The sequence below is a fragment of the Hoplias malabaricus genome, chromosome 13 (assembly GCF_029633855.1).
Source record: "Hoplias malabaricus isolate fHopMal1 chromosome 13, fHopMal1.hap1, whole genome shotgun sequence".
Taxonomy (NCBI): Eukaryota; Metazoa; Chordata; class Actinopteri; order Characiformes; family Erythrinidae; genus Hoplias; species Hoplias malabaricus.
Window position 1 is genome coordinate 4158659 of NC_089812.1, and position 22567 is coordinate 4181225.

Genomic DNA, 22567 nt, shown 5'->3' on the forward strand with positions numbered 1-22567 from the left:
TTTTAATCCCAACTCTCTACTCTGTCCTCACTACTCCTTAATCCCTACCCTGAACTCTTTACGCTGAGCTTCAAACTCCTCACTCGCTACTCTTTATTCCCTACTCTTCATTCCCAACTCCTTATTCTTGACTCCCTACTTCTTACACCTGTAAGAAGGAGACAGCCATTTTGCTAAAGGGTGCTTTTAATTATGCCTTTAAAAGAGCAAAAGCAGAGATTACAACCCCGTATAGAGGACAGGACTGAGAGTTGGGAGCAAGACTCATGTACGTCCTTGTGCTTGGGTTGATAAATGTTAACACTTTAAACTGGAGACAGAGTTATTACCCTGTTTAATACAACCACTGTGCTGCAGAGATGGAACAGTGATTTCCCCATATTTGTGATTTTACTGGACACAAGAGCCACTGGGTTGATAACTGTTTACCCGAGCTTTAGAGTCAGATTAGCACCGCCCACACAATGAATATATACATGCAGAAATGATGAAATACCGAAATAAATGTAGAAAAGTGAAATTACAGAAATAAACAAATGTCACGGTGGGTCCAGAGCCTACCTGGAATCATTGGGCACAAGGCAGGAATACACCCTGGAGGGGGCGCCATTCACTCACACCTTCGGACACTTTTGAGTCACCAATCCACCTACCAACGTGTGTTTTTGGACTGTGGGAGGAAACCGGAGCACCCAGAGGAAACCCCATGCGGACACGGAGAGAACACACCACACTCCTCACAGACAGTCACCCAGAGGAAACCCACGCGGACACGGGGAGAACACACCACACTCCTCACAGACAGTCACCCGGAGGAAACCCACGCGGACACGGGGAGAACACACCACACTCCTCACAGACAGTCACCCGGAGGAAACCCACGCGGACACGGGGAGAACACACCACACTCCTCACAGACAGTCACCCGGAGGAAACCCACGCGGACACGGGGAGAACACACCACACTCCTCACAGACAGTCACCCGGAGGAAACCCACGCAGACACGGAGAGAACACACCACACTCCTCACAGACAGTCACCCGGAGCGGGAATCGAACCCACAACCTCCAGGCCCCTGGAGCTGTGTGACTGCGACACTACCTGCTGCGCCGCTGTGCCACCCTCTGTATGTATTAAAATATTTTACATTATTTACTTCTGCATTTATGTATTTATACTCATTTTGTGACTTCCATAGTACGCATTGCCAGTCCTGGTCACTATCACCACAGTAAAGAAATCACTCTGCAGTGGACTATTTTCATATACAGAAGAATAATCGTCTATCTCCAGTGAAGACATGGGAAAATGCATGAGAAAGAAATCTTGGGAATACCTTTCTGTGTCAAAGCCGTTTTGTTATTCAAGTTACCGGGCGTTGTTCCAAAGTGTTTGTAAGACTGCGAACAATCTATTTACAGTTTCAAATTGTAACCTGACCCCACTTACTGTTCCTGTCTCCACACCCAGTGATAATGCAATAATGTTGTTTAACTCTGTCTCTCTACTAGGAACACGAACAAACCGCATGGTTTTAGTTGTAAGTCACTGGTCATTGTTGATAAACTGTAGTACACTATCATTTAGTGGGGCTAGGCTGACTGTAGGTCGTTTTATTTCTTGTTAAATACTGCCATGTATCCCAAAAATACACTCAACCATTTTAAGGAAGCTTCCAGAAATAGGCCTCCACATAGCCCCCTGCAATAATGCCTCAAATGCTGCTATGTATACAACACACATGACAAACAGCAGCTTCAGCTGTGTGCTATTAAAAGCTCTCAAGCCTCAGAGTGCTGAGGGAAGAGTGCTGTGGAAAGAAGGGCTGGAAAAGACTGCAGGCTTTTATACCTTTTACCAAGGACAAACACGCTGAAATTCTCACCTGGCACTTTTACTGATACACTCTACATACGGTGAGTCTGCTGACGTCGTGCATTATGTTATGCTTGTGTTCGTTGATCATTTTACTCTTCATCTTGGCAGATGAAATCATATCATATCAAATATTTTGAATTTGACGCCAGCAACAAGTTCCAAAAATTGAAGACATGGGTTTGTATTATAAAAAATCAACTAGATATAAGCTGATTTCATTGGTCAAGAAAGTTTTTTGCTGTGTGGTGGTAACACAGGAAAATAAACATGGCTCTGGGAAACTTGTTTCTGTTTGTATTACATTGAATCAAACACGTATCTCCAAAATGCAACTTGACAGGTCAATGTATTTTTATTTAGCTCTACTGCATATTAATGTAAAGAAATTCACTCATTCATATATTCATCATATATAATCATTCTATTGGTGCATTCTTCATGACACAAAGTGAAAGGTGTGCCCTGTGTTCGTGTGCCTGATGTAGGGAAATAAATGCATTAAAAAAACACCAGGGAGAAACAAGAGTTGGAACATAATTTGCTCTTCTATAAATACACACTGTACACGGTTGTGGGGATCTGGAGCCCCAGATACATGTTCTTTTAAAACATAAAGAGAAATCATTCATTCATTGTCTGTAAGCGCTTATCCAGTTCAGGGTCGCGGTGGGTCCGGAGCCTCCCCAGAATCATTGGGCGCAAGGCAGGAACACACCCTTGAACACACAAGTTGGTAGGTGGATTGGTGACTCAAAAGTGTCCGTAGGTGTGAATGTGTGAGTGAATGTGAGTGTGTGTGTTGCCCTGTGAAGGACTGGCGCCCCCTCCAGAATGTGCTCCCACCCTGTGCCCAGTGATTCCAGGTAGGTTCCGGACCCACCGCCACTCTGAACTGGATAAGGGTTACCGACAATGAATGAATGAATGATTTAATTACATTTTACACTTTCTTTATTTCTATATTCTATTTTCTTCCAGATTGTTGTGCCTGGACAGTAATTTTGTTCACACTGATGATTGAGCAGATCTAACGCTAGCTATGGACAGCAGTCTGGTAAGGAACTGTTAAACACTGCATTAAACAGTGAGCAATAATGGTATAACACAACACCCCTGTTGTGTTCTGTATTTCAGAAGACAGGAGTGAGCATGGTGTTGCTGGTGCCTGTTGTGGTGGTGGTGACAGCAGGAATATTCTACATTTACACAGCCATCCTGAGACTCCTGAACAAAACCTCCCTTCTAAACAAAGTGGTGCTGATAACAAATGCACTATCAGCACTGGGGACTGGTACGCTAGTGTCTCATGTTATATCTCTCTTGGTATATTCTTGTTCTGGCATTAACGCTTCTCTGCCATTTTAGAGTGTGCTATACACTTCCATAAGGCTGGAGCCAGGCTGATACTTTGTGGGAAGAACTGGGAAAAGCTTGAGGCTCTCGCTGAGCAACTGACCAATGAGTCGGACCCAACTTTAGTAAGTAAATGATGATGACATGTTGTAGGCTCAAAAAAGAAGGGTATTAATCACATGTAATAATATAGTAAGTTATATGTTGATATAAAATAATAAATGTTTTTTTGGTTAGTGAATCTGAACACATTTACTGAGATGTGTCATGTTTGTTTATATGATGTTTGTGAATAACACCATTAGAAGGTAGCAGTGCGTAATGTTTGTTTATTTGTGCTTAAGCTGTTTCAACAATTATCAGGGGTACCAGTAAGTTTTAATGAGTTTTTGTGTTACATATAATTGTAATTAGGCCGGCACGGTGGCACAGCAGGTAGTGTCGCAATCACACAGCTCCAGGGACCTGGAGGTTGTGGGTTTGAGTCCCGCTCTGGGTGTCTCCCCGTGTCTGCGTGGGTTTCCTCCGGGTGACTGTCTGTGAGGAGTGTGGTGTGTTCTCTCCGTGTCTGCGTGGGTTTCCTCCGGGTGACTGTCTGTGAGAAGTGTGGTGTGTTCTCTCCGTGTCTGCGTGGGTTTCCTCCGGGTGACTGTCTGTGAGAAGTGTGGTGTGTTCTCTCCGTGTCTGCGTGGGTTTCCTCCGGGTGACTGTCTGTGAAGTGTGGTGTGTTCTCTCTGTGTCTGTGTGGGTTTCCTCCGGGTGACTGTCTGTGAGGAGTGTGGTGTGTTCTCCCTGTGTCTGCGTGGGTTTCCTCTGGGTGACTGTCTGTGAGGAGTGTGGTGTGTTCCCTCTGTGTCCGCGTGGGTTTCCTCCGGGTGCTCCGGTTTCCTCCCACGCTTCAAAAACACACGTTGGTAGGTGGATTAGTGACCCAAAAGTGTCCGTAGGTGAGTGTGTGTCGCCCTGTGAAGGACTGGTTCCCCCTCCAGGGTTTGTTCTTGCCTTGCACCCAATGATTCTGGGTAGGCTCCGGACCCACCACGACCCTGAACTGGATAAGTGTTACAAACAATGAATGTGAGTTTCTTTTAGGATTGCTAACATCTTATAATTCCTCTCCTATTCCTAGACGTTCCCTCCTAAATTAGTAGAACTGGACTTCAGTGATATGGAGTCAATGCCGGAGGTGGTCTCAGATGTTCTGGACTGTTACGGCTGCCTGGACATTTGCATTTTCAATAGCAGCCTAAAAGTAAAGGCACCGGCCCAGACTCTGTCACTGGAGATGGACAAGTTGATCATGGATGCCAACTACTTCGGACCAATCACATTGGTCAAAGGTATAAATCATGTCTGTTGGTTTGCTAAACTGTTTCAAATGACTGTGTAAATGTACATCACTCTTACAGGTGTACTACCCTCTATGATGACCAGAAGGTCTGGCCACATCATCCTGGTCAACAGCATTCAGGGGAAACTGGCTGTACCCTTTCGCGCAACCTGTGAGTTTGGCTCTGTATATTAGGGTTAACTACTTTATATCTAGACTCCCTAGCCTATATCAGTGGTGCTAATAATATCATTCCCCTTAAAGGGCTAAGATAAGTAAACAAATATAAAGATTAAGTCATTGGTGATACCCCAGCCACACAAGGCTCTGAATCCAAGACTGTAAAACTGGACTTGATAGATGTGGTGGCTCTCCTTGTCCTCCATCTGTTAGCAAAATGCTAGCCGATGCTGATGTTTGTTAGCTAACACAATTGCAGATAGCCTTCTCCTTCAAGTGTGTTGAAATGCCCAATGTTGCTGTGTTAAGAGCTAAAGATGCAGTGGGAGGGTTCAGAAGTGTCAGAGAACACATAGCTAGCTTTCACCCTCCCAGATTAGACATCATGTGATTGGGGAATATGTAACTAATGGGAGGAATACAAATACTGTAGTGTGCAGTTCAATATTTATTATTTCACAGGGCAGTGTAGTGTAGTTATTAGCATTACACCCTGCAAATTAGTAAATTAAATTGTATATTTTTATGGTGTGGTTGCCACAGTAAACAGGGCATTATTGATGATAAGGTATTGTACTCATCATATTTGTCCTTTTATATTACGAATATGACTGCACTGACCTTCTTTGGTTTCAGATTCTGCCTCTAAACATGCAGTACAGGCCTTCTTCGACTGTCTGAGAGCTGAAGTACAAGAGTACGGCATTTCTGTCACTACTCTCAGTCACACCTTTATAACAGCAAATCGCTTGCTCAAGCAAAGCACCGCGACAAAGTCTGTTTTACCAGGTACGTCCACTTCTCTATCAGCTCATGAAGCTACATTCCTCCTTCAGTATTGTTTTAAACTCCTCCCTGCTTGTGATTCCTCTTCTATAGTGCTCAGCAGACAGAAGTCTCACGGCGTTTCCCCAGAGGAGATGGCCACTGAGCTTCTGCATACTCTGAGCAGCAGGAAAAAGGAGGTCATCATGGCCCACTCCGTCTCCAAAGCAGCCATCTACGCAAGATCCTTCTTCCCCAACTTCTTCTTTGCTGTGGTGGCTGCTGGGGTGAATAATGCTGCAGCTGCGGAGCATGTGCAGTGATGGAGAATAACCTTCCTTGAGCTTGTTAGAATGGTGTGTCTAAATGTATATGAAGGCTGAGAAAATGCACTATATGTCTAAAGGTTTGACACCTGTGTTGACACATGTTTTCTAATTAAGAGAATTATTGGGGTACCCCCCCTCCCCACTCCCCACCCCCCACCACCCCATTGTTGTAATGAGTCTCTGCTCTTCTATAATAGATGTTGGAACATTACTCTTTTTGATAGCATTCAGCCATGAGAACATTCGTGGGGTCAGGTAATAATCACAGAAGCACAAATAAAAATAAAATAGTGCAGTGATATATATTTTGAAAGAATTCTTTACTTTTCAAAGAAATGTGTTCAAGACAAACACTTGTCATAGTCAGGTTTATTTAAAGAACCAACAGGAACATTTTATAATGCTTTCAACAGTTAATAACATGGAGAGAAATGAACTAGTGTGGGTTACACTTGATTCAGCTCTTAAATCAACAAGCGAAACATATCATAGAACTGACTGACACTCACTCACTCACTCGTGTTCAACAACCAGACAGCACCTGAAAACTGAATTTAATGTTCTTTTTTTCCTGTTTTATTTGCAATATTTGTAGAATATGGCCTCTTTAAATGTGCTGTCAGAGCAGTCTGGTATGTGGTCCATGTGTGTAGACCAGGAAAAAGGAATGAAAACGTCTAGGAACAAGTTTTATTCAACTCTTTTGAGGCAGCCCCACAGTCTCAGCATACGGCCACATTCAGTGTAGTGTCCTCTATATTTTGAAAAGCTCTAAACCGCCTTTTGATCCCCAAGCATTTACAGCCATAGGCAAATACCCCTGGTCCAATGACATGTTTTGTTGAATTTCATGTGGACAATCAATATGTAACTGATCCAGGGGCACCCCAACTACGGCACACAACTGTGGGTCAAAACAGTACAAGATTCAACAAACCCAGCTACAATAATGCACCAGGTTCTTTGAAGTATAAACCATTTTATAGCCCTGTAATTATCCTTAAGCAGTGTTCGGTTTTACTTTACCGCTACATACTGAGATTCCAATATAATTCCAACACATTGCTGAGCTTTGATTTGTGTAAATTATTTACGAAATTAAAAAAGAAACACTTGGTTTTTTCATGTGAATGTCTTGACTCATTCAAACAATTAAAGACCATCTCTGATTGGTCAGCATGCTCATAGCATACAATAAAAATAAACACTAGAAGTGATTGGTTAGAAGCTTATTTGCATATTGCACACTTCTGGTTATAAATATTAATGCAATGATAAGATAAAGAAGAACAAACCATGCAACTCTACAACCACAATCGTTATATACATTAATTACACAACAGAGGCGTCCAAATCTCACAACCCAGAGAAAGTGAGGCTCTGTTTACCATACAGTATTAAAGGGCAATTTCACCTGCTTTTCTGCACAATTCACTTGAGAGTGGGCTTTTTAAAAAAAAGATTCAATGTAGAGCGTCTTAATGAGATGATTTCTTTACAGCGGTGGTGATTGGAACCAAGGGTCACAAAATATACCAGTTTTCCTTGAAATTTATCATTTATTTTGAACTTAAACCTACTTCATGTGTTTAATTTGATAACGGTAATGGTTTAAAAAAGAAAATGGAGTCAGGTATTGCATAAAATTTAAATAAATTAATAAATAATGAGTTTATATAGTGCTTTTATAGAAACGTAAAGATGACAATGACTTTTAACGACACGCACGGGTCCAGAGGACGTAGGACCCGACAGCAGCGATAACCAAAAGAAAAGGAGGTTCATAACATAGAGGTTAGATTATATTAGACACTGTCCATATCTTAATTAAAAGAGTGTGATTGAGAAAACTACGGAGGTTGGATGGATGAATGGTAATAGCCCAACTAAAGATGACCTGAGAGTAATGGATTGGAAAAATACCAGGTAAAAGAGGGAGGCTGTTAATAGCTTTGTAAGTAGAAGAATGTTTTTAGTTTGCCAAGGATTACTGTAAATCAATATTTTGGAGAATATGTGTAAATTGGGCTGAACAATACATTAATATCAATATAAATTATAAGATATGATTTTTAAACATGTTCTCAATATACGTTATTTACAGCATCTGTCACTGACTCATGTTCATCACAGGCTGCTGCTGTCAGCTCACTGCTCTTAATTATAAAGGTTTAAGTTTGATGGTGATGTCACGTTTCTTCTTCGCCCAGCCCTATGTGCAAATATACAATGAGAAATTCCCTAGAACTCAACCAGAGTGCAATGGCAAACTGCAAAATCAAGAGTTGGTTAACGTCCAATGAGAATGGGTTTTAAGTTTAATCAAGGTCATTCATGATTAGCATCTTTCCAGATGTTTGATGGGCAGACAGCTGGACTGTCTCATCTTCAAAACACCAAATATAAAGTTGTACATTGTTGAGTGTATCCCAAGGGGTAGCACATAAACAAGGCACGTACCCAGTGAATTCAGCTGAATGATGGGGGAAGGGAAAATATAGACAAACCTGAAAGAGGAGTAAAGACCTTGCACAGGTAAGACTTCCTAAAGTCTAATGTCATTAGCTCATTAATGCAGAGTCTGAAGAGGACAATGCCACAGAGTCAGCAGGTCCATTCGGGTCAAATAAAGAACTAATGCCATGGGCCCCAAGCATCTGCTGATATGCAGATATCACTTGTGAATCACAAGGCAGTGTAAGTGCTGTTTGGACCTAAAGGTTTTAAAGAATTATTAGTGTTAATCTTAATAATCGCACATAATCGCTTTCTGTAGTTTTAACGCATTAAATGCGTTGGAAGTTTGATGAATTGTGTTTCTAAGAAACCACAAATTACGCCAATGTTTATTTACATATTTTTAAACGTGTGAAACTGCCCTTTGACAACTGTCTCCATTTCCTAAGCTATTTCAATAGCAGTCATATTCACGTCAAACTAAATAAACCTGATAATAAATATCACCATTTGGATCTGATAAACTTGTACGAGGAGTTTCTGGGTCCCTGTTGGGGCATTTGTGTGTCTTTAAAGTGTTTGAGTGCCTGAAGCTCTTGCCACACTCGGAGCAGAAATACGGCTTTTCTCCGGTATGAATTCGCTGGTGGAGTTGGAGATGGCTCTGTCGGTTAAAACTCTTCCCGCAATCAATGCAGAGAAACGGCTTCTCTCCCGTGTGAATGTTCCGGTGGGTTTTGAGATGACTCAGGACATTAAAACTCTTGCCACACTCTGGGCAGTCATACGGCTTCTCTCCAGTGTGAATCCTGTTGTGGGTTTGGAGACTGCTGAGCTGATTGAAGCTCTTGCCACACTCTGAGCAGTAATACGGCTTCTCACCGGTGTGAATGCGCTGGTGTTTTTTGAGCGTACCTCTCTCTCGAAAGCACCTACCACACTCGGAGCATTCATAGGGCTTCTCTCCAGTGTGAATCCGCTCGTGTATCTTCAGATTGCCTTTGTCTCGGAAGCTCCTTCCACACTCTGCGCAGTCAAACGGCTTCTCTCCGGTGTGAATTCGCAGGTGTCTCTGGAGGTGATTGTGCAGAGTGAAACTCTTCCCGCACTCCAAGCAGTGGTGAGTCCTCTCTTTGCCTGAATCTGTCAGCGCTTCAGACATGTTAGTGAAGAGAGAACCAGAAAACATCGGCTGAGGACTGGAGCTGCCTGAGGACTCTTCGTCTTCACATTTGATCTCGTCTGGTTCCAGCAGCCTATTCATGGTGGAATCTGTTTGTGTGTCTGTGGAGGTGAATTTAAACTCTGTGGAAATCTGGAGGTTCGAAGCAGATGACGACTCGCACCAGGACATTGTTAGTTTCTGGAAAAGAAAAGACAAAGAAAAGAATATTCAAAAATTGCTAATTTGTGAATTCGGATGCTTTAAAGGGTGACACTTGCATTAAAGGCACTATATATGTTATTCATTCATTCATTATCTGTAACCCTTATCCAGTTCAGGGTCAAGGTGGGTCCAGAGCCTACCTGGAATCATTAGGTGCAAGGCAGGAACACACCCTGGAGGGGGTGCCAGTCCTTCACAGGGCAACACTCACACACACAGTCACTCACACCTACGGACGCCAATCCACCTACCAATGTGTGTTTTTAGACTGTGGGAGAAAACCGGAGCACCCGGAGGAAACCCACGCGGACACAGGGAGAACACACCACACTCCTCACAGACAGTCACCCAGAGGAAACCCACACAGACACAGGGAGAACACACCACACTCCTGACAGACAGTCACCCGGAGCGATAATCTAAGCCACAACCTCCAGGTCCCTGGAGCTGTCTGACTGCGACACTACCTGCTGTACCACCGTGCCGCTATATAAGTTATATATAACATTATTATTATTATTCAACTGTGCACACAGAGCTAACCTCTATAGCAAAAGACTGCCATTAGAATGGGTCAGTGTAGGGAGCAGCTGAACATGAGTCAAAGATCACCATGCTCAATGCATTTAGAAGGTTAGAAGGGTTTATTCCAACTAACCACTGTCTAAATGAAGACTGCTTTAGGTGACAATTCAAATGCAATAACACCAACCAGTAGAACAGGTGTTTTCAAAGTACCGGTCTGAAGGAGTGTGAAGTTATGAACTTTTAGACTTCAAACACTCAACAAATAAATATAATATTGCGTTGTCCCTGTCCCGACGGTCCTTAGCAATGAATTATTTCACCTATTGGACTCTGGCCAAGACGAGTGGCTGCAGTGGAGAATGATAACCCTGTTAACGACTGGCTTTATGTTCTAGTCCCGCTCCGGAAGACTGTATGTGAGAAGTGTGGTGTGTTCTCCCTGTGTCTGCATGGGTTTCCTCCAGGTGAATGTCTGTGAGGAGAGTGGTGTGTTCTCTCTGTGTCTGCGTGGGTTTCCTCCGGGTGACTGTCTGTGAGGAGTGTGGTGTGTTCTCCCTGTGTCTGCGTGGGTTTCCTCCGGGTGACTGTCTGTGAGGAGTGTGGTGTGTTCTCCCTGTGTCCGCGTGGGTTTCCTCCGGGTGACTGTCTGTGAAGAGTGTGGTGTGTTCTCCCTGTGTCTGCGTGGGTTTCCTCCAGAGGATTCGGGTTCCTCCCACGCTCCAAAAATACACATTGGTAAGTGGATTGGCGACTCAAAAGTGTCTGAGTGAATGTGTGTCACCCTGTGAAGAACTGGTGACCCCCTCCAGGGTGTATTCCTGCCTTGCGCCCAGTGATTCCAGACACGGACCCTGAACTTGATAAGCGCTTACAGACAATGAATGAATGAATGAAAAAAAATGTGGAGTGCCACAATTGTCGAGGAAATAGCTCTGATTTTACACCTACGAAGAAGACCAAAAAAGTATGTGCTTTTAACAGAAAGGAACATGCAGTTTTGTTTTGTTTTTGTTTAAGCCGACAGAACTGCTGTGTCTGATCCATCCACTCATGTCAGCACACACTAACACGCCACCACCAAGTCAGTGTCACTGCAGTGTGGTGGTCCTGACCACTGAGGAACAGTGAGGTCTGCAGTGAAACAGCTGGAATACAGTCTGTATTTGTAACAACACAGTGCTGCTGTATGGTGAGTGAAGCCAATAAAATGAGGGAAGTAACAAGGGGGTAGCTTTAATGAGATGGCCAATTTATATTTAAGGACTAAACATATGCACAAAGAGAGATTGGGGCAAGGAAAGAGGCCTGTCTATGTAAAGAGCAACATGAAACTGAAAAATGAACAAGTCTGCATCAGCTCAGAGGAACAGAAGAAACACACACACAGGATTAACAGGATTAACCCGAGAGAAAACAACAGCACTTCAAACCTCTAGACAACAATAGGTACAACAAAAAAATAAGTGTGGTCGAGCATATACCCCCTGCATTAACAACAAAGACGACGAAATAGTTCATTTGACCTCGTTTAAAAACAGTAATGAGAGAAAACAGAGAGAGAGAGAGAGAGCTAACGGCTTTTCCCCCTCAGCCATGTCATTTCGCTGTACGTGTTAAAATGTCGGTCGCACCCAGTTTTTCAAAGAACCATCCCCTCACACCTTCCTGAAACCTCAATAAAATAACATTTATTATACGAGCGCTCCTACTTTAAACAGAGGTTCTCTGACGGCCCGCTGAAGACGGGGAGCAGATCTTCTTCTCCACTTTATACGCCGAAGGTCCACAGCGCCACCGTCTGAGTGGGTCACACTGAAACCACGTGATCACATCAGGTTCATTCTTTTTTTTATTGAATCGGTTCTTTCAACTTGCTCGTTTGACTGAATCAAACGTCTAGTGCGATCCTCAAATAACCGTTAGAGAAAGTTTTTCCAACATGTCAATAAAAATTACACGGATATAGCGTCCTTTGTCTTATGTTAAGGTTAAAGTAGGAAAGACAAATACAGTGAGTCGTGGTTAAAATATATTTGAATCGCGCTCGGTTCATTTCAAAAGGGTCGGTTCAATAGAACGATACGGTGGCTGCAGACACAAATTTCAGTCACTAAACCATCAGAATATTTAATGCTTTAAATGAACATCTACATTTAATGGCAGACTTTGTGATAACTTGAAGAAATGTGATTTGCAAATCTTTCTCTTACATTTCAGTCTCAGCGTGAGAGAGGAGGGAATGGTGGGAGTTGATGACTGAGAATATAAAAAATGTAACTTGTCTTCTATGTACATGAGCATAGTATGTAGGCTAAAATAAATAAACCAGAGCCGAAATAAAATGTGACACGTATTAATAAATGTATTTGTAATACAACATAGTGCAAAATAATATTTAGAATTAAAGAACGTCCTGTTCAAGAAACACACGAACACACAAGGTCAGATTTTGCACAGAAAGATAATTAAACTTACTGTATGTTATAAAATATTCTGTATTTATGTTATTTATTTCGCGCATAAGGGGAGTTTAATATAATGTTATTTAATAATGACTTTGTGTGGGTTTTGGCGCCATCTGCTGTTCTTAAGCTGAATTGACTCCAGTCTCTGAACATGAAGAAAGGTAATTTTCTGCGAGAGCTACAAATATGAACGGTTTCAGTAGAGGTGTGGGACTGTGTTTTAAACTGTCTCCGAACTGTTTCAGTAAGTTTGGACTCTCTCAGACTTTGAGGAATGAGAAGCTGGGCGAGTCTCTGTTTTGTTCTCTGAGCTGTGCGCCGTGTCGTGTGGCTCATGACCGACACCGACGGACGTTCACCGTGGCGCTGAGTCACGGAGGTGAGTTTTCCACCAACGACGACGGTTAAATGGAGGGTTTATTTACCTCCCGTCCTCTCGGGGGTGTGGTGTGTTTTTATTTTGAGGTACCTCCAAGTTTAATATGGCCGTGTTTACCTCTCTGTAGCAGGTCAGGAGGAGAGCGCGGTGCTAAAATACAGTTATAAGACCGACAAACATGTTTATTTACTGTCCACTACTGTTCCTGAGTCTTTCAGAGGGAAAGGAGTAGCCTCACACCTGGCAGAGGTAAGGTATTTCTATAGAATAGAGATAAACATTTGTAGTCAGTTAGTCTCACTAGAGGAAAGAGGAAGGCGCTCGTCTTAAAGGGGAAGGTCATCATTAAAAACACAAATTACATAATTAAACGGTTATTTAACAGATTCTATCAGAGCAGTTCAATCTGCAGTGCTCTCTCAGAGAAATGAACCCACAACCTCCCCCTTGTGGAAAAAAGAGAGTACTTAAAGTGAACTATTCTGGAGCCACTAATCGTTGTAATATGTAATTTAAATTACTCTTAATATACACCGAGCATACTAGTCATATGTTATATCTGCAACGTTGTAAGTGCACTTTTAATATATATATATATATGCTTAGTGTGGTATAAGTCAACTTCTTATCATTTACAGGTATTGTATTTGTATTTTGGGCGACTGCATCATTTTATTCATTCATTTCTTCATTCATTATCTGTAACCCTTATCCAGTTCAGGGTCGCGGTGGGTCCAGAGCCTACCTGGAATCATTGGGCAGAAGGCGGGAACACACCCTGGAGGGGGCGCCAGTCCTTCACAGGGCAACACACACATTCACTCACACACTCACACTTTTGAGTCGCCAATCCACCTACCAACGTGTGAACACACCACACTCCTCACATACAGTCACCCGGAGGAAACCCACGCAGACACAGAGAGAACACACCACACTCCTCACATACAGTCACCCGGAGGAAACCCACGCAGACACAGGGAGAACACACCACACTCCTCACAGACAGTCACCCGGAGGAAACCCACGCAGACACAGAGAGAACACACCACACTCCTCACATACAGTCACCCGGAGGAAACCCACGCAGACACAGAGAGAACACACCACACTCCTCACATACAGTCACCCGGAGGAAACCCACGCAGACACAGGGAGAACACACCACACTCCTCACAGACAGTCACCCGGAGGAAACCCACGCAGACACAGAGAGAACACACCACACTCCTCACATACAGTCACCCGGAGGAAACCCACGCAGACACAGGGAAAACACACCACTCTCTGCACAGACAGTCACCCGGAGGAAACCCACGCAGACACAGGGAGAACACACCACACTCCTCACAGACAGTCACCCGGAGCGGGAATCGAACCCACAATCTCCAGGTCCCTGGAGCTGTGTGACTGCGACACCTACCTGCTGCGCCACTGTGCCGCCCTTGTATCATTTTTTTAATTAGTGATTATTTTGACATCGTCTCATTGTTTGTTTATGTTAGTGACTTTTATTTTATATTTTATTTATAATTCAAGCTCATTTTAGTGTTCAGTCAATACTGAAGACTTTTTCTTTTTTTCACCCCTCACAGGCTGCTCTGGACTTTGTAGTTGAAGAACGTTTAAAAGCAACCATCTTCTGTTGGTATATCCAAAAATACGTGGATGAAAACCCACAGCGTGGATACCAGGAATACATTGTTGAAGATTAGTTTTATGGGTCATGTTCCTCTCACTGTAAGTTACAGCTGTGTGTAGGAATTGCTCAGAACCCAAACCACTGTATTGGATGGACTACAGACGGATTTATGAAGGTGACATGGCCAGTTCACGTCAGCGCCCTTTAAAGTTACAGCGGATCTGCTAGAACCTGGATGTTTAATATGCAGATGTGCCAGCTTTTGTTAGACATTTCCCCTTAAAGATCAACAGGTGACGCAACTCTGATCTGTTTTGAACATTTCTACGGTTTGAACAAGTGGAGAAAACATACGTTTGTAAGACGTATCTATCCATGAATGACCAGAAAAGCAGAATGATTGCGGCTTTCTTTAAGGCACCACCCTGCAAATGTAAAAAGCTGTCATTTAAGGTGGAATTACATGATTTAAGGTGGACTGTGATTTAAGGTGGAATTACACGATTTAAGGTGGACTATGATTTAAGGTGGAATTACATGATTTAAGGTGGAATTACATGATTTAAGGTGGACTATGATTTAAGGAGGAATTACATGATTTAAGGTGGACTATGATTTAAGGAGGAATTACATGATTTAAGGTGGAATTACATGATTTAAGATGGAATTACATGATTTAAGGTGGAATTACATGATTTAAGATGGACTGTGATTTAAGGTGGAATTACATGATTTAAGGTGGACTGTGATTGAAGGTTTGGGACATTCTTATCCACCTGGATACTTCATGGACTCCGTCATTGATGGAGGCTGTTATTAGTCCAAAGATCAGCCAATGTTCAGGCCGCTAAAACTAAAAATGCTGTAATGTGTCAAATAAGGTTCATTCGGCCTTCATCCAAATCCTGGCTAGCCCTCCTTTTCTAAAGAATGCACAGACATCTGCTTCTTTTCATCTAAAATATATTCATCTATGTGGACCCACATATAGATGTTGATTTTCCAGAAATATTTAAGAAAAATCTGGAGTACATTAAGTGTAAAAAGCTAATGACCCCTTGAAGAAACCCTAATGAGCCCAGGATAATTAAAAATACATCCAAAAACATCAGTAATGGAACTGTTCCTTTAAAAATGTATCTTATAGTGTCATAGCCGTGCATTGAGCATTGTTATATAAAAAGATGGGTTGTGTAATTGTGTATTACCATTCACACATCACACTTACGATAAAACAACATCGCCTTAAGTTAAATATAATTTAATTGAATGAATTTAAATTTGACAGCATCTTCCCGAACACAATAAAGACCACAGGGTACTTGTTAAAATATATAATGTGTCCATATATTTATACCACAACATAACACCATAATATTATTTAGAATATAAATCACTCTTTCAAAAGCATGTAAATACATTGTCCAGTAAACGCTCTGTTTGACTCATATACATCTCCTTGTAAATATAAATGCCTCTTATATAATTATTTATAAAAATGTCTAGTCAACTCTGTCGTGCAAAAACATGTTTTAGGCAAATGTTACTCATCTCCTTGCTTTATAAAAATGATTATAAAATACATATGCTCCAAAAATGCTAGCAAAGGAAAGCTCCAATACAATACTGGCCACGTAGTAGCGTTCGATTGATTAATTATTGCCAATTTGAATGTATTTCAGTGATAATAACACACACTGGTTGGTCATTGTATGAATTTTTACCCCTATTCAATGTCCACTTATGACACGGGCTCTTTGCTGGCGAACAATTACAGATTGCTTTTCATCTGTTTTTTCTCTGAATGATCTTAACCTTTCTTTACTTTGTGTGTAAGTGGTCAGCACCCCCCACAGACACACACCCGAGCAGCTTTTACATGGGTGATGGATCATTCGCACACATGCAGTGACACTGACATGGTAGTTACCAACCAAAGCCAAAGATGTCCAGTCAACAGCACCCTGGGAACCGGGCGTGGAACCTGAAGCCTGTCTGTTTGATCCAAAGAGCCAGCAGGTCATGACTTCACAAGGCACCTAACCCCCAACTGCCCCCCAGGCGCTGTGGCTAGGCTGGGTGCAACTGCTCTGGGCATGTGTGCTCACTGCCCCCTAGTGTTCACTAGTGTGTGTGTAAATGTGTGTTTCACTGCACGGATTGGGTTAAATGCAGAGAACAAGTTTCTAATTCTGATTCTAAATTGACTCCTGATGACTGACAAGCTGCAACTACAGATGAGTTTTCTTCTGTTATAAGGAAGACCAGTAATGGGGAGGGGGCGTGGCTCAGCACCCAGTAGCATGTGACAACCCTGTAAGAGCTGAGAATAAACCTCTTGGCCAGTAATGAATGGGACACAGACTACAGTCTGTCTTTGTAGATGAACATAACAACCCGGTGCGGTGAGCTGAGCTGATAAAAAGGATAGTGGAAATACAAGGTTCCTATTAAAGTGGACAAAACTTCAAATGAATTGACTTATTAATATATTTTTTTCTAAGTACTAGGGACTCTTCTGGCTCTGGCCCTTCTCATCCACTGCCCTGTGTTTGAAGCCTTTGCTGATGATCTTACAAAGGTCCTGGCTGGCGTCTGAGTCGGAGCTCTCATGACAGGATGCCGCGGGGCTATCCTTAGTGAAGATCTGGGCCGTTCTCCTGCCTGCAGATCATCCACAAAGCCCTCCACCTTGTCAAATTTACTGGTAAGCTTAGCCAGGTTCTCTTTCAAAGTGTTAAACTGCTTGTAGAGGTCTCCCACTGCATCAGACAGAGGTTTGATCCTGCACATATCAAAACATCAGTAGTGAGAGATGTGAAATCACACAAATGGGAGCTTTTATAGATGTCTGGTATAGTGTAAACATACAAATAAGTAATGGTATTCGCATCAAAAATGCTACTATTAAACTGTTTTCTAATACAAATAAATACATGTAAAAGCATCGGGATGTTAGGTGTTACTCTCATATCGTCGCTGTCCAAAGAAAAGCTGTCCTTTCACACACTGTGAAAATCTCATGATGAATGGACCAATAGAAATGCTCCAAACTTACTCTGAATAAAATCTTCTCATAATTAACTTCCATTGAAAGATTTTTTGGAGTTTTTCTTTGGACAGCGATGTTATTTATCCGCTGACTCAGTGCTATCTCCTTTCATAAACGGTAGTAACGGAAACTACTTTATTTTCAGCACTTCTGCCCTTTGCAAGTAGACATCCTATAAAACCCTTCACTTACCTCACATATTCAGGTAGAATTGAAGCATGGTCATTGACTAACAGATGTTTCACCTGGTGCATTATTGCATATTTCCAATTATCCAGAACTTGGGTCATGTTCGAGCAGCTTTTGCCATTTTTTCGTTCTGCAAGATCAGGACGGAACAATCACAACCTGAGCGTAGTTTCTGACAGCCAGAAAAATGATATCAAGCACCAGGGATTAGCAGGACCCGGACCAACAATGGACTGTGACAAACCTAATCTTTAAGTTTAAAAAAAAAAGATTTTCCTTGTTAAATAAGGATAAGAAATTAATGGAATATGCAGGCGTTTATTTTTAGATGATACAGTCCACGAATGTGAAAAGCACCTGCCTAGTTGACGATATTAAAAGAGCTTTTTGCAGTTTAGGCTGTTGAAATATGGGAGTACGGTTCTTGGCGAGGAGAGGCTGGGTTCTTAGGGTGATGTTTGCATACGGAGTAAGGTTTAATGACACTGGGGAAACTTGCAGAATGGGCCAAGTGAATTTAAACTTCCCTTTGGTAGCTCTGGGAGTAGACACAGTGAGGTGTAATCGCAAGGTCTACTGAGGTTCACACTGAAGTATGATTCAAAAATTCCACCACAAAGTCTTTGGCATTGGCTTCCAACACGTAATCTTATTAATCAACTCTTTAAGAAGCTCTTACTGACTCAAAGTGAGTGTGTTAGCGAGGGGTAAACAGGAGCATACCTATGATCTAGGTTCCTACATTCTCTACCTCTGTCCTTTATTAGACAGCGTCACATGAAATATCGCATGCTCTGTTAGAAACACAGGACATTTTCCACAGATTCAGAATTTCTCGCAAAGGCTTCTAATAAGAAAGATGTTTATTTTGGACCCAAATTAATGACTGCCTCGGCATTACAGAAATATTTGTGGCACTTGAGACTAGTGCTTGTGCAGCCAATGGTGGTGTAGCAAAACGTTGAATTAATGCAGATGCAGAGCATTAAAAACGCAATCCTGTCAGAGTGAGGTCATTTTAACGCACACTTCAAAGCATTTTACAAATGTGTTACCTCTGAGCTCCCATGTGTCCTTCTTCTGAGCGGTGCACAGCGAGACCAGCCACAGCAGAGCCAGAGCCCTCCTCATCCTCACCTTCATCAGCAAAGCAACAGTGATGTCACTGAAATTGTGTAATCCTTTAATATGCAGCTGAACACGAACCCTAAATTTTACAGAGATCAGGGTGAAACTGATCAAGCTCGGCTTGAAATCCTGAGACAGCATTAGCATTCGTTTCACACATTTTAAGACATAAATAAGCCTTCATGCCACACCACATGTCCTCTAACAAAATACAATTAGAGGGGGTTCATCTTGTGATCAGATATCTGCATCTTGCACCCAGTTCTCCATCGTCATACTCTTTGTGTAGTGGCAATGCATGCAACATATTGCCATAAAACTGCCCAGTATATACATTTCTGTTGAATGAAACCTATATAGTCTCATTGCAATGATCTCAGTGCACAAGTGACACGTGTTAGACAATGCCACCGGCTCTATATTTATTGACCTACTTCAGTAAGGCTAACTGGAAGACTGCGTTGCACTTCATTACCTGATTATGATGAGAGAGTATTCCTCTGCTCAATGATATCGGAGCCCTGGATTAATCCAGCTGTGGTTTACAGTGAGGAAATGTGTCTGGAGCTGCTCTTATATCAGTATCCTGAGACCCAAAGCCATCCCTCAACTTGCTCCCGCCTCCACAACTGGACAAGAGAGAGAAAGAGGGGGTGGTATTGATAAAAAAAAAAAAAATGCAGTGTATATACACTATATCTTACATTATTTATTTTGCCAAATATTTATAAAACTGCACAATATCAAAATTTAGACACCATTTTATGCAGTGAATACAGCAGTTTTAAGGTGGACAGATGTTTATTTTTGCACAAACGCCTTCTTAAAATGGTGTAAGCAGCTACATTTAAGCCTAGTGGGACATAAAGACCCTCTAAAGCACTGGTTTGGAGGACAGCGGACCTGAGTCCTCCGGAGTGAAGGAGTGCTGTCACGTACCTTTGCGATGAGTAAGAGTTTCCCTATTAACGCCCTTGATAAAACCAGCGAGACCTCTGACAAGCGTCTATCAATCTTTAAAAAAAGATCCTTCAGGAACAATAAAGTATCTATCCGTCTACCAAAGCAAAACAGGGCTGGTAGGATATAGACGTATAAACAAGTGAACTGAGAGATGCTAGGGATCAAACACAGACATGGCACATGACATTCGTGTTTCTGTTTTTTCTGTTCGCTGCTTTTTTTCTGGCCTTCTGCTCGAACGGGACAGTGGCCAGTGTTCTCTAAACCTAGGGTTCTCATCTGTTTCTGACTCATGGACCACGTATTTGTTCAGGGTGTGTTCCTGCCTTACACTCATTCACTCTGTGGAGCCTACGGACTCAACACAGCTCTCACCAGGAAGAAGCTGGCTAAGACAAACTATATTATACACCAGAAATCAGGAGTGAAGATGGCATTGAATGTAACGTTTCTGCATTTTTACACCATTCCTCAGGAGATGAAGCAGATTTGTCTTTTTTTTTATGCCAGTAGTGCTATTTAAAGGGGGCATGTTGTATATTATAAAGGGTACAAATACGACTTTTTGAGTGTATTAGCACTTTAATTTGGGGATCTGCCTAAGTCCCTCCTCCTTGCCTGAGTTTCTGCAATCACAAACACACGGTAAAACAGATGCAAGTGTATTGACTAAATATGTTGAATACGAGAACAGAGAAGAAAAAAATGAGTAAACAGTGGCTTATTCTCATGCAAAGGAACAGGTGCTGAAACTGGTTCTGGCTGTGCCTGTTTGATCCTTGTAGTATTTTGACGAAAGCATATCACAGGTGTTTCATTAAGACCTCAGGAGACGGTGTTAACTTTTGTTAACTGTGTCAATACCGTTGTTGATTTTTGTAACAAAGTGCCATCAACAGCCCACGTCATTTTGAGAAACCGTGCCCGTCCAGCCTAGCAACAGTTGCTATGAAACATCAAAGTCCAAAGCAGCCCTTAGCCAAGTCATCTGCCTCGTCTTCCACCAAGTCACAAAGGGTGGCGCGGAAGCTGCAGTCATATCTTTCCCATTGTGGGCTCAGCTCCAGTAAAGCAGCGTTTGATGTAACAGCATCACTCCAACTCGGCATTCCAGCTTCTCACTGTAATGGTCTGTGGAACATCTGGGAGTCTTGGTAGAGCCCAAGTCTTCGTCTTTTACTCTGCAACAGAAGAAATGGCAGCGGTTTAGCTAGGGTTAGCAGGATAGGACTGGAACTGGCAACCGGGTGCTTCTGACACTCTCTATGGACTCATAAAACCATAATCAGTACATTTTATTTGTGCTGTATAAAAACAGAAAAGCAATAACTTGCGTCACCCCCTGGCCCCGATCAAACAGCATGTGATAGATGAGAGGTTCTGAACTTTATAAAGAGCGCTTCATTAGAGAGGCGGCTGAATGGCTACGTTAAGAAGCACTCGTCCGTGTGTTTGTATGCGTGTTTCGTGTGTATGAAGTTTACGAGCCCATGTTGGAGCTACTGAGACCAACAGGAGTCAGAAGAACAGATTTATTCCACTAGGGCTTTACTTCATCGCTTATTTTCTCAGGTTCATGACTTCAGCACATTTTCCATCAACATTCTTGGCTACGGTGCTGGCTTTACACAGTGAAACATTGCAGAGCGTTAAATGCAAGTCGAGAGCTACTGAAATATATAAATAAACCTGTATAAGTTGCAGGCAGTTTGCAGGAGTAATAGTAGGTTTTAAGGTGGGGTTTGAAAGCTCATGTGGAGCCCTAATGTTGAATGGTAGGTTGTGCCACAGTCTTGGTCAGAATCTGCAATGGCACGATCACCTCTGAGCTTGAGTTGAGACCGTGGAACATCTACTGGCATCTGATTTGTGGATCAGAGTGATCTTGTGCTGTAATGCAGGGAGAGAGTACAGTGCTGATATAATGTTCAGAGCTTTAAAAACAAACAGTGCCACTTTAAAATGAATCCAACGTTGTACGGAAGGGAGGTGAGGAGCAGGACGATAGGTTCCTTCTTTTTAGTGCCCATCAGCTGCATTTTAAACAAGCTGTAGATATCTCAGAGAGGACTGTTTATTTCCGTTATATAAAACGTTCATTCATTGTCTGTAGCCCTTATCCAGTTCAAGGTCACGGTGGGTCCAGAGCCTACCTGGAATCATTGGACGCAAGGCGGGAATACACCCTGGAGGGGGCGCCAGTCCTTCACAGGGCAACACAGACACACATTCACTCCTTAGGACACTTTTGAGTCACCAATCCACCTACCAACGTGTGTTTTTGGACTGTGGGAGGAAACCGGAGCACCTGGAGGAAACCCACGTGGACACAGGGAGAACACACCACACTCCTCACAGACAGTCACCCGGAGCGGGAATCGAACCCACAACCTCTTGGTCCCTGGAGCTATGTGACTACGACACCTACCTGCTGTGCCACCGTATATAAAACATCCATCCATCCATTATCTGTAACCGCTTATCCAATTTAGGGTCGCGGGGGGGTCCAGAGCCTACCTGAAATCATTGGGCGCAAGGCGG

At 42.6% G+C, this 22567-nt stretch overlaps 3 protein-coding genes across 4 annotated transcripts; 2 read left to right on the top strand and 1 right to left on the bottom strand.

Moving 5' to 3' along the window:
• The first annotated feature begins 2918 nt into the window (after positions 1–2918).
• Positions 2919–5830, top strand: dhrs7ca (dehydrogenase/reductase (SDR family) member 7Ca). Its single transcript, XM_066642767.1, has 8 exons — positions 2919–2933; positions 3014–3170; positions 3245–3357; positions 3665–3667; positions 4362–4572; positions 4642–4734; positions 5379–5531; positions 5622–5830. The coding sequence occupies exons 1-8, from the start codon at positions 2919–2921 to the stop codon at positions 5828–5830; spliced, it is 954 nt and encodes a 317-aa protein (XP_066498864.1).
• A 374-nt stretch (positions 5831–6204) lies between these two features.
• LOC136664980 (zinc finger protein 3-like) lies at positions 6205–11991 on the bottom strand. Its single transcript, XM_066642514.1, has 2 exons — positions 11918–11991; positions 6205–9656 (listed from the first exon to the last, which is right to left on the bottom strand). Exon 2 carries the CDS (start codon positions 9645–9647, stop codon positions 8769–8771), a length of 879 nt encoding a protein of 292 aa, XP_066498611.1. The 5' UTR covers positions 9648–9656; positions 11918–11991; the 3' UTR covers positions 6205–8768.
• An 831-nt stretch (positions 11992–12822) lies between these two features.
• LOC136665212 (protein NATD1-like) lies at positions 12823–17135 on the top strand. Of its 2 annotated transcripts, XR_010795206.1 has the most exons (4): positions 12823–13052; positions 13180–13301; positions 14648–15335; positions 15376–17135. XR_010795206.1 is itself a non-coding variant. In XM_066642802.1 (3 exons), exons 1-3 carry the CDS (start codon positions 12860–12862, stop codon positions 14765–14767), a joined length of 435 nt encoding a protein of 144 aa, XP_066498899.1. In that variant the 5' UTR covers positions 12823–12859; the 3' UTR covers positions 14768–17135. The 2 variants fall into 2 exon arrangements, 1 of the variants encoding a protein (XP_066498899.1); XM_066642802.1 differs by having other exon boundaries at positions 14648–17135.
• Positions 17136–22567: the final 5432 nt, after the last annotated feature.

Excerpts from the sequence above, each read along its gene's own strand:
- LOC136665212 (XM_066642802.1), top strand. The coding sequence starts at position 12,860 with ATGAACGGTTTCAGTAGAGGTGTGGGACTGTGTTTTAAACTGTCTCCG. Across the intron at positions 13,053-13,179 it reads CGTGGCGCTGAGTCACGGAG|CAGGTCAGGAGGAGAGCGCG; the intron begins GTGAGTTTTCCA and ends ACCTCTCTGTAG. Across the intron at positions 13,302-14,647 it reads TAGCCTCACACCTGGCAGAG|GCTGCTCTGGACTTTGTAGT; the intron begins GTAAGGTATTTC and ends CACCCCTCACAG.
- LOC136664980 (XM_066642514.1), bottom strand. The coding sequence starts at position 9,647 with ATGTCCTGGTGCGAGTCGTCATCTGCTTCGAACCTCCAGATTTCCACA.
- dhrs7ca (XM_066642767.1), top strand. Across the intron at positions 3,171-3,244 it reads ACTATCAGCACTGGGGACTG|AGTGTGCTATACACTTCCAT; the intron begins GTACGCTAGTGT and ends CTGCCATTTTAG. Across the intron at positions 4,735-5,378 it reads TGTACCCTTTCGCGCAACCT|ATTCTGCCTCTAAACATGCA; the intron begins GTGAGTTTGGCT and ends CTTTGGTTTCAG.